Source organism: Rutidosis leptorrhynchoides, chromosome 4, assembly GCF_046630445.1.
Source record: "Rutidosis leptorrhynchoides isolate AG116_Rl617_1_P2 chromosome 4, CSIRO_AGI_Rlap_v1, whole genome shotgun sequence".
Classification (NCBI taxonomy): domain Eukaryota; kingdom Viridiplantae; phylum Streptophyta; class Magnoliopsida; order Asterales; family Asteraceae; genus Rutidosis; species Rutidosis leptorrhynchoides.
The window spans coordinates 272,870,330-272,881,550 of record NC_092336.1 but is presented as its reverse complement, the minus strand read 5'-3'; the positions used below and the strand labels follow the sequence as shown (position 1 = coordinate 272,881,550).

Below are 11,221 nucleotides of genomic sequence, written 5' to 3'. Positions count from 1 at the left end.
ACAGTAGTTGTATCTAAGTAAGTTGGTTATATAATCCAAATTATCAATACTGGGGGCTTGTAGGATGGTGTTTCATGCATCTTGTGTGTAGTTTTCTAGAGGTTGTTTACTTTTGCTAAATTGACACCTTTTTGTTGCAAGTTTTAAAACAAAGTTCATTATATGTAATTATGTAAGGGATCTCCAATATATGCACCAAAAGTTGTGTCAAACTTGGTGGTAAAATAATACAGTATCTGTTTATAATCTAGTCACCACATTTGAAATAAAGTTCGTTACACCAATTTTATAATGTTGAGTTTACACTTTAAGATCATTACAATAGATTAGTGTAAACATTAGAATAACAATAATTTTTTTTTAATTATGTGTGACATTTGATGCGTGCTTATTCCATTGATAATAAGTATAACGTCGCATTCAGTTGTTAAATATTGAAATGGAACAAGGTATATAAAAGTAAATTTATTTGAGAAAAATCAAAATATTGTATACACTACATATACTAATAATGAGGGAGCTTTTTACTGTCGTTTACAGTTTTGAATATTGTCGTTTTATGCATACGATGTTGTAGGCATTCAATTTTTTTTTTTCCTTACCTAACAAAACGTTGTCATGCTTGAGCGCTCAACGAGTTACCCAATGAAGCAAATCACCTGGGTTCAATTCTTGGCTATGTCACAATTCACTTTTTTTTTTTTTTTTTTTTTCAAAAACCTTTTTTAATATATTTATTTTAAATTTATACTGTATTACATTTCACTTAATAGATTGTACAATTTTGATATGCTTATTGTAATGATAAACTAAGAAAAAGTGTATAACGTATATAGTGAGATCATATTTTTTTGCAAATGATTTCCTGCCACAATGAGTTGTCTTTGAAATAATGTTTAAGTTCATTGAGCGAAATTGTTTCTCACAGCAACGGACTATTTCTTACTAGTATAAACTTAATGTCCATGTAAGTACTTTTTTATATCAGTCATAAAGTAAGAAGCCTCATGCTTTTGGCATATCCAACTAATATGTTCGATTAGTGAGCTCAAATCTATTTAGGCTTCATACAATTCCAAGATCAATTGCCTATATGCATAAAACAATATATTATAAAGATAAATAAATATTTATTAAACACTAACAAATCCACCTAACAGTATGTTTTTACTATGTAAACATAGCCAGAATTTAAAATCCCACTAAAATAGTAGCAAACAAGAACCAAATAACTAAAAACTGTTAAGAACAAGCAACAAGTCATTACTCATTCTAACTAATAACTAATAAAACTATCAAACAATCTACACAGAAATCACAATAGGGCTCTTCACATGCTGCTTCCCATTAGTCCACACCAATTCTCCAAAAACATCATCTTTAATTTCACTTTCGCAATCAGCTGTCACTGTCATCTTAAACTTCTGAACTTGACCCATCTTCTTAAATTCAAGAATCTTCGGTTCAACATTAACAGAGACCCCAACAGGGTTCTTAACATGAACCTCATACACACCAGGACGGCCCACATTCTTCAACGTTCGTGTTACAATAGCAGTCCCGTTAAGTTTATGGACAGTTATTGAAGGGTAGTTAAAGTCTAAGAGACTATAGTTGTCAGGACATGCATGTGGCTTAGTAGAAAACTTCTGAATCACATTTTTGTTGTATCCAATGGCGCAAAGGAAGTCTAGGTAGTCATTTACGTCTAAATCGTAAACCAATCCAGGGTTCTTCGCACGGTTAGGATCAATGTCTCCAGCTCCACGGCTGAAAGGAGATGCCGTTGTCTTAGATTCATCCATCATTGGGCGCCCCGTGTTGTCTCTTGCTTTCGCTGTACAAAAAAACACCATAATCAGTAACTTTTACAGACATTTTCGTATGTAAACCTTGTTCACATTAGGGTTGTTCAATATTTGGTTTCGAACTGATTAAACTGAAAATCAAACCGAATGAAAATCGAAAAAACTAAATCGAATTTGAATTCGGTTTAACTGAAAACGAACTTAAAACCGAATTCTTAATTTACTAATATACATAAGCAAAAAACCTATTAGTCGAATTTATAAACGATTTGTTATGCTTATACTGGTTAAATTATGATTTTTTAAGTTTTCGGTATTAACTTAAACCGAACCGAATTCGAATTCATTTTTTGATTTTACCCGAAACCGAACCAAATATAATTTTGTTTTTCGGTATTAACCAAAACGGAACCAAATTCGAATTCGAATTCGGTTTTCGGTTCTGAAATTGAATTCGATTTAGGTTTTCCGTTTTGCCTCCAAATTTTCTAAACGGAGCAAACCGAAAACCGAACAGATAAAAATCCTTAGTTAAAAAAGAAAAAAACTCCGCAGTTTAAGATAAAAGGCAAATATTATACTTTTCCAACAATGCACCTTTTTTTTCGGACAGCTGTTAGGATCACCCAAGGGGACTTAACCATCCACGCGTTCATCTTCTACACAGTTATACCCGCCCCCCAGCACGCAGTTGGAAACCCGCATCAATCCCATACAGGGCATGGACGGTAAAACCCACCTCCCCTTTACCCTCCCAACGCGATGTGCGAAAGGTGTCATGGGTGGAACTTCATGGCAGGGATGAAATTGTGGGTTAATATGTAGCCAACGGGGGTCGAACTCCTGACCTCCCCTAAAGGAGGCAGGCCACCAACCGCTGAATCACATCACAACTTCAATGCACCTTTGATCTCTATCAAATTAAAGATTAATATTTATTGAAATGCTATTTCAAGTGATGTTTACCAGTTGTCATGATTGCGGATTTGATGGCAGCAGGACTCCAGTCAGGGTGAAGGCTTTTGAGAAGGCCAACTACTCCAGAAACATGTGGGCAGGACATAGAGGTCCCCGACTCAATATTGTATTTGAACACAGGTGCTGAACCGTCTGAATCTTCTGTGTATGCTGCAATGATGTTCACTCCAGGTGCAGTAATATCAGGCTGTAAATGCATTACAAAAACAGATACAGATAATTAGTACTGTTATTGTTTGTAAATAAAAATATAATAATGCAGTAGATAATAATTTATGTAGAGGTAACACCTTAAGAATCTCCGGTGTGATGGTATTCGGACCCCTTGAAGAGAATCCTGCCATAAATGGAGAAGGCTTTACGTCTGTAGCCGGATTAGGAGGTGTTATGTATCCCATTGGTTCTCTGCTTCAACACGCACATATAACACCATATGTTATATAACAAAAGTAGATAGTACAGACTGTGTTTCCTTTAAATATTTCTTTCTGGTCCACCAAGATTTTTTTTTTCAACTAAGGTATATTTAAGCCCGTCAAACCCACCCCGTAACAGTCGGATGCCTGTATAATACCCTCATGTGACATGAACGAGTATATCATCCCACGGGGTATAAATTCTTGCCAAAAGAGAGACTCGAGCCTGCACTCATTTTGGTAAGAACTTCTACATATAGGGTAGGCCCCACCCTTCTAAGGTAAGGGTTCCTTGTATGACTTTAGAGGTTTTTAACATCAAAGTCATTGATTTTTTGAACAGTTGAACCCATAAGAATGGTTCTGTTTCAAGGTTTTGTTGCCTTATATATGGCCAACTGAAAGTGTTCACGACCCATATTGACCCATGCATAAGTTAACGGGGCAACTTACTTGGTAGACTTAAGGTAGTCATAGACAAGACGCCCGTCTTCATACGAGATATGTGTTGCTGGGAGGATATGAGGATCGGCGATTAATTCAGCACCACTGGCCTTATCATTGCAAAGAATCATACCAGCAGCACCAGCATGAGCAGCTTGTGTACTTTTGTCAACTCTAGCGTTGTCTCCTCTTAGACAAACCAAAATCTTCCCTTTAACCTTCTTCGGGTCAAGTGCACCTTCCTTGCAAAGCGTCCTAAACACACACACAAAACATATATTATACGTATATAATCATTTATTCAGAAAATGTTACAACAATATAACAAAATCAAAAAAGAAAAAGAAATAAGAAGAGCTACATACGCGTTCAACACTGATGCATTTTCGGCTTTAGCATCTGCAGAGTTGATTAAGGGATAAAATCCAGTATTCCGCAAGGATTTTGACAAGCTTAATCCCTGATATTATAAGATACAACAGAAGGGAGTGTAACACCCCTAAAGCTAAAGCAATGGACTAATCGGATATCTTTAGATTTCAAAAAAAAAAAAAAAAAAAACAAAAAAAAAACATTGGGAGATATTAACTAGCCATTACTTTAAGCTTATAAGGGAGTCACAATTTCTTTCTCTATCCGATGTGGGACGAATACCCGCCCTCTAAGAGTCAGATGCCTGTGAAATACCTCAACCGAATACCCCATGACTTTAAGATATGAGTCTCAAAGGCTTACTTCGAGGGGCAAGTATAGTTCCCAACATATCCTGCGAACTGATCGACAAGAAGGTTATTTCGGCCTAGGGGGGGTCATATGGGATCCTGGTAGGTTGAGTGCGGCCCGGAATTCAAAGGCAGAATACTTGTTCCCGGAACCTGCGCCAAGGCATCCCCACATGGGCCTAACGGGTACCAGTTGTTGAGGGAACAAAAGACAAGGATAACTGATAGATTAAATGTATGGATGTCAGTACCTTTAGGTTAAGTCCACTAGCAAGGTTAACTAAAGATTGAAACTCACGGTCAATAGTACTAGCACCAACGGTTATAGCCCAAGGAGCCACATTGGTAACAGATCCAGGAGTTGGTCCATCGTTCCCTGCAGAAAACACAACACTAATACCTCTCTTCATAGCATGGAATGAGGCAATAGCAATACCATCTTCCATGTAATCAAGAGTAAGTCCACCAAGTGATACCGAAAGTACATCAACACCATCATGCATCGCTTCTTCAAACCCTTTAATGATATCGGCATCTTCACATTCGGAACCTAATATAGGTGGCCAACAAACTTTGTATGCAGCCACTCGAGCTTTTGGTGAACCACCTTTAGCGGTTCCTAGCTTCACATCGTTGATACTTACTCCCGGAACGAAGTTACCACCTGCTGTCGATAATGTATGGCTACCATGTCCATCATGGTCACGCGCATTGTTCATTGAACAGTTAAAGTTTCCATATGAAGCTTGAAAACCTTGGTTATAGAACCTTGCACCAATAAGTTTACTGCATAAATTTTAATATGAAAAAAAAAAAACAAGTTATGATCAGAGTAATAACAAAACAAAATATATATTAGATGGATTTTGCTAACAATAGCTAAAGGCGCTTGTTAACGTGCACAAAGGTTCACTTTTTGATGGTAGTTATGCAAATGTAAAATGATATTATGCACATTAACGACGGTTGTCGGTAGTAAAATCCATATTAGATACGTATGCGGCTATTAAAAGATAAATTAAAATAAAAAGTTAGTTGCTATATATGATGCATAATACTTGTTGCAAGGAACTAATGTTTGGTTTTCACATCCACCATTCCACTTTGATGGAATAGGCCCATAACCGATGTCATTAAAGCTATGCGATTCGGGCCAAACACCTGATAAGATTTTAGAAACAAAAACCAGTATCAATGTGAAATCATAAATCAATATTTAACATTCAAAAGTTCATAAGTGAAGTACTAAACAACAAGTTACCTGTGTCAAGATTACCAATGATGATGTTTTCTCCAAATTTGGCTTTGGTCCACAAAGAAGATGCATCAATCAGACCATCTTCCCTTTCGAGTTTTAGAAAATCCCACGAATGGGTCGTGTGTAATTTCCGCCCATTGCTTGGGATAACCGAAACAACTTCCGGATGCTCTACATTATTTTAGATATATTAAAGATCACCATCAGTAATTAGAATAGCTTTATGTTATACGGAGTACTATATAATAATGATAATGATACATATAATATAATAATAGTAAGTATTAATATTAATATTAACAATAATTAACCTGCGATTTTCATAGCATCTTCCTCCGTTAGAAGAGCAGCAAAACCATTAATATGTTTGTTATAAGAATAAATCAAAGCATCGTCAACCTTGTCTTTGCTGCAAACAAATAACAAAAACAAAACCAAAAAAAATCCAATTTAAACAGGAGACATGTAAACAACAACGTTGTAATAAAACATAATTTTCTAGAGTATTTTCTATTGTTTTTCTTCAAAAAATATGTAGATATATATGTATACCTTCCTAAAATCGAACCAAGAATCTCAAAGTGAGAATCTTGAATCTTAGATGATTCAAACTCATCATCACCAGCTCCTCCCAAGTAGACTATGTAAGACTGCATCAATCAATTTAAACTGTATATATTTGCAAGATCATTAATAATAATTAAATAATAATTAACTTGCATGCGTCCATGCAGATATATGAATCATACCTTTTTGGTATTGATGGCTAAAGAAGACCATCGAAGGGAACAAAAAGTGAAGAAAAGAAGAAGAAAAACTCTACACAACTTCATAGTTTTTTTTTAATATATTAAAACGAATATGAAAGTGATTATGAATGTTAATGTATTTATTTATAGCATCTGCAGATTACGTAAATTCGGAGTCCTATGAGACGTAAAACTCGATCCAGCTAATTAAATAAGATGGAATATATGAGTTTAAAATTTGAAGTTGAAGTTGATGGATAGATAGATAATGACTCTTGTTAGTTGTTACTAAAATTTAGTATTCATATCGACAAACACCAAATTATCGCATGCATTTAGTTATTTAAATGGATTTGGATATCACCAAATAGGTTGCATATATTACATACTAGGTTTTTAGCCCGTCATTAAAAATTAAATATGATAAATCACATTCATTATATTATTAAGGTCGTGCTGTGGACGGCCGGTAAGGATGACACGTAAGTAATTCAAGATCTTGTTTTATATAATGTATACTAGATTTTAGAGCCCGTACGTTGCACGGGTGAGTAAATAACTGTGCAAAATCAATTAAGTTAATCAAACAATTATTTTTTAGAGCTAATATTTTCAATAAAATTATAATAAATGATGAAATTACTAAATTGATAATACTTTATAAAATAGTTAGTTAGTGTATGGAGCTCGTACATTATACGGTAGTTAATAAAATAGTTAAAAATCACTTGCAATTTTCAGTTTTTCAAACACTTTCATATTGTGAGCCATCACCTACCTTTAACATTATATAACATACATTCTTTTAAGTTTAAGTGTCTGTGATGTCAACAAATTTTAGAAGTGATTTTTGATTTCTTTTCAAACAATTATTATGTTGAGTTTAAGAGACCGTGGTGCAAAATCAATTGAGTTAATCAAACAATTATGGAGTATTATTTAGAGCCAATATTTTCAATAAAATTATAATAAATGATAAAATTACTAAATTGCTAACACTTTATAAAATAGTTAGTGTATGGAACCCGTACATTACACGGTAGTTAAAAAAATAATTAAAAATCACTTGCAATTTTCAGTTTTTCAAACACTTTTATATTGTAAGCCATCACCTACCGTTATACCATTATACTTCCGAGTCCGTGGTGTCGAAAAAATTTAGAAGTAGTTTTTGATTGTTTGTCATATAATTATTATTTTGAATTTAAAAGTCCATGGCGACAAAACTATATACAACGGTTCATGCTACCGTAGCACCATAACACTTGAGTAACTATTGCAACACCGAAAACATCAACATTAATAATAACATGTATCGTGGGATAAAATTAGCTTTATTGCTAAAACTAAATTCGGTGACTTATTTATTTTTAGCTTTATTTATTTTTATTCGGTGATTATAACTTCTGTTTATAATATATGCTACAATCGTTTTATGGAAGAAAAAAAACATCTATTTATTTTTCATACCTATAATCGCAGATGAACTGCAATCAGATGAATAGATGTAATGCTATACTACGAATTATTAATAGGAAATTATTATATAATTTTATACTATATTTAATTAATAATAAATAATTGTATGGATAAGTTTTGGTTGATTTGGATACTCCCATAATTACTATAAATTATAAGTTAACCACAAGCCGCCATATAAGCAAATTTAACCAGAATTAATAACAAACTGACACGTAGGATTATTGGCACAAGCTTTATAATAATGTATAGAAGATAGATAGATTAATTATTCTAAAAATACGTAGCATGGAATGTATCCAAAACAATTTTTAATCCATGTTATATTAACTTAATAATTACTAATCATTAATTATATGATAATTAAATCAATAATAATAATAATAATATAATAATAATAATAATAATAATAATAATAATAATAATAATAATAATAATAATAATAATAATAATAATAATAATAATAATAATAATAATAATAATAATAATTGATAATGATAATAATAATTAATTAATATTAATAATAATTGATAATGATAATAATAATAATAATAATAATAATAATAATAATAATAATAATAATAATAATAATAATAATAATAATAATAATAATAATAATAATAATAATAATAATAATAATAATAATTGATAATGATAACAATAATAATAATAATAATAATAATAATAATAATAATAATAATAATAATAATAATAATAATAATAATAATAATAATAATAATAATAATAATAATAATAATAATAATAATAATAATAATAATAATAATAATAATCTTTATATATCCTTATCTTTATCTTTATGATATAAGGAATCCTTGTATTATTCTAAATATCTATCTATCTATCTATCTATCTATCTATCTATCTATCTATCTATCTATCTATCCTATATATGATAACAAAAGCTAAAATAGATCATTTTAGATAGCAAATTTAATCTTAGCCATCCATTAAATTAATTATCAATGATCTAGACCCTTAATTTTCTCATAATCTTTCTAATGACCTCATAATCCTAGCATTGAATTGTTTGATTACGGAACTACCCTTAAAGGGACGGCCAAAATTAGGAAACCCAAAACAAAATATTATCATCATCAGTGGCGGAACTTGAACTCGGATACAGACGGGGCGGTGTAAAAATTAATAAATTTTTCATTGTCAGCAAGGGTAAATACTAAAAAAACCTTATTTTTTTGTAAATTTTATTTTTTTTAGTGTAAAATTTTTTGTTCCGTAAAATCCAGGTGGGGCGGATACTCCTTTGGATTCCACTAAGTACCGCCGATTCATCATCATCCTTTTGTTTAACTGACTTTAAACAAAAATTTCCCAAAATCAAAACCATTAACGAAAAAATCCAAATCAGTTTCTTCTTAATAATATAAAAACCACCTCCGATTTTTATGAATACATAGTACCAAAACCAATTTTTATACATGGTGCATCATCTTCGTTTCTCTCTGTTTCTAATTTAACTCTCTATTTTCTAACGCAAAACAAAGTGGTGAATGAGCCTGTATTAAAACTTCAAATTCATTTTTTTTTTCATTTATCAAAATAATAAAAAAAGAAGTTAGCAATTTTTCATTAGAGATATTTTCAAAGCTCGAGCAACAAGCCAACAATGACTATCACCGATTTCTTCGACATTATCGCCGATACCGGAATAGATGCTCTCCTCACCACATTAATCAAGATGACGACGGGTTTGAAGGTAATCGAAGGTACTTGATGGAGGGTTTATGAAGTTTGTTGGTTGAATGTGGGTTAATGCACTAAACGATAAACTTAAGTACGATTAACCAAAGAATATGTTTTGATGATGACACATACATATGCATAAGTAATGACTGACATCTTAACATAAAACACGCAAGGTCACTAATCCATACTTTATCTTGCAAACGACCAAGTCAAACATAGGTTAAAGAATGAAATTAAAAGTTCAGCTAAACACACGGTCGAGGTACGGTCGACCGCATAGTCAACCGTGAAACCCCAAACTGAATTGCAACGTAGTTTTGTGAAAACAAGTTGCATGGTCGCCACCACGGTCAAACGCAGTGCTACTGCAGTTTTCTCTGTTACCATTTTCGACCAAATAAAGTTTGACTAGTTCCCGACATCTATAATTCATGAAACCTTTCTCAACATGCTTAGAATAGATGTCTTCTCCATACTCAATTGAGTTTTGGTCATAAAAACACTAATTGTGATTAATTACGCCTAATGACATTTTAATGACAAATTAACCAAGATTAGGCATAACACATAAGTGTTAATCAACAACTTGTGATCTTAATTCTTATCTAGATATTCTTAGTATGATCATCAAGTACCAACACACTTAAGCCAATATCACTAGAACAATAATTGCTATTAGAAATGACTTAGTTATTAATTAAGGCTAAATGAGAAACAATGCTCTCAAGGTTAATGTTAACACCTATTTGCTTATGAGGTAAGGCTTAGTGCGTCAACAAGATACTAGAAGTTATCTAGCTTTAGGAGGGCGGAATGTTGTCGATTGATTTTTACCCTTAGGAAATTATCCCTGGAGACCCGGCTCACAAGTGTAGAAACTTGTGGGGTGGCTTAATCAATCTATCGTTCGTAGAGCGTAAAAGTGCTAGCCGGATGACTTCTAGTGAGAGAAAGTAGAGAGAAAAAGAGAAGTAAAGTCTCAGCTCTCAAAATTGTCAGAATGTCTGAACTGTGTAAAATGACGACCCAAGGGGTCTATTTATAGTGTTAGATCCACCAGATTGCTCGGGGACACGTGTCAGATGATGATACGTTCTGTTACTTGTGATCTAAAATTTACGCTGAAGGTGGCGTTCTCCAGCCAGGGCTTACGCGCTAGGCGGCCTTCAGGGCTTACGCATGACGGAGCAGCCTGTACAACGGAGAACGCTGGACGGATAATTCCACAAAACTGTTGTTTCCAGCCTTCCTAACGCTACTTTTTATGCAACCATTATGCCTTTTATGCGTGTATACGATAGGATACACCATTAAGTCCCCCCAGTTTAATGACTTAAGCATTTGAAAAATGTTTAAGTTATTAAATTTTTGATAATGCATGCCAAACTAGCCTGCTCATTGCCCACTTGCATCGAGGAAAACATTACAGGCATTATATGTAGACGAATTTTACTGACGCTGTTATGATTAATTTTGCACGGTTGAGATCCTCCACGCGCCTCCAGCTGTAAAAAGTGTTATTTCGTACCCCACGTTTAAACTCACCCGTACACGTGTCTTAATCGTGGCCATAAAAATTGCATCGATGAACTCCTATATAAACCGTCATAACCCTTTTACCCTCACTTTTTTACCTTTGCCA

General features: G+C 33.0%; 1 protein-coding gene across 1 annotated transcript; it reads right to left on the bottom strand.

Moving 5' to 3' along the window:
- Window positions 1-1,304: 1,304 nt before the first annotated feature.
- On the bottom strand, window positions 1,305-6,459 carry LOC139843557 (subtilisin-like protease SBT5.4). The gene is made up of 11 exons (XM_071833664.1): window positions 6,376-6,459; window positions 6,179-6,276; window positions 5,938-6,035; window positions 5,630-5,797; window positions 5,427-5,529; window positions 4,620-5,154; window positions 4,012-4,106; window positions 3,656-3,901; window positions 3,077-3,191; window positions 2,775-2,973; window positions 1,305-1,837 (listed from the first exon to the last, which is right to left on the bottom strand). Exons 1-11 carry the CDS (start codon window positions 6,457-6,459, stop codon window positions 1,305-1,307), a joined length of 2,274 nt encoding a protein of 757 aa, XP_071689765.1.
- Between the last annotated feature and the right edge of the window lie 4,762 nt (window positions 6,460-11,221).

Bases quoted from the DNA above. Each gene is read 5' to 3' on its own strand.
- LOC139843557 (XM_071833664.1), bottom strand. From the start codon at position 6,459: ATGAAGTTGTGTAGAGTTTTTCTTCTTCTTTTCTTCACTTTTTGTTCC. The intron at 5,530-5,629 runs GTAACTTGTTGT...AAATCTTATCAG, and splicing joins CATTGGTAATCTTGACACAG to GTGTTTGGCCCGAATCGCAT. The intron at 1,838-2,774 runs GTAAACATCACT...TTTTTTGTACAG, and splicing joins ATCCGCAATCATGACAACTG to CGAAAGCAAGAGACAACACG.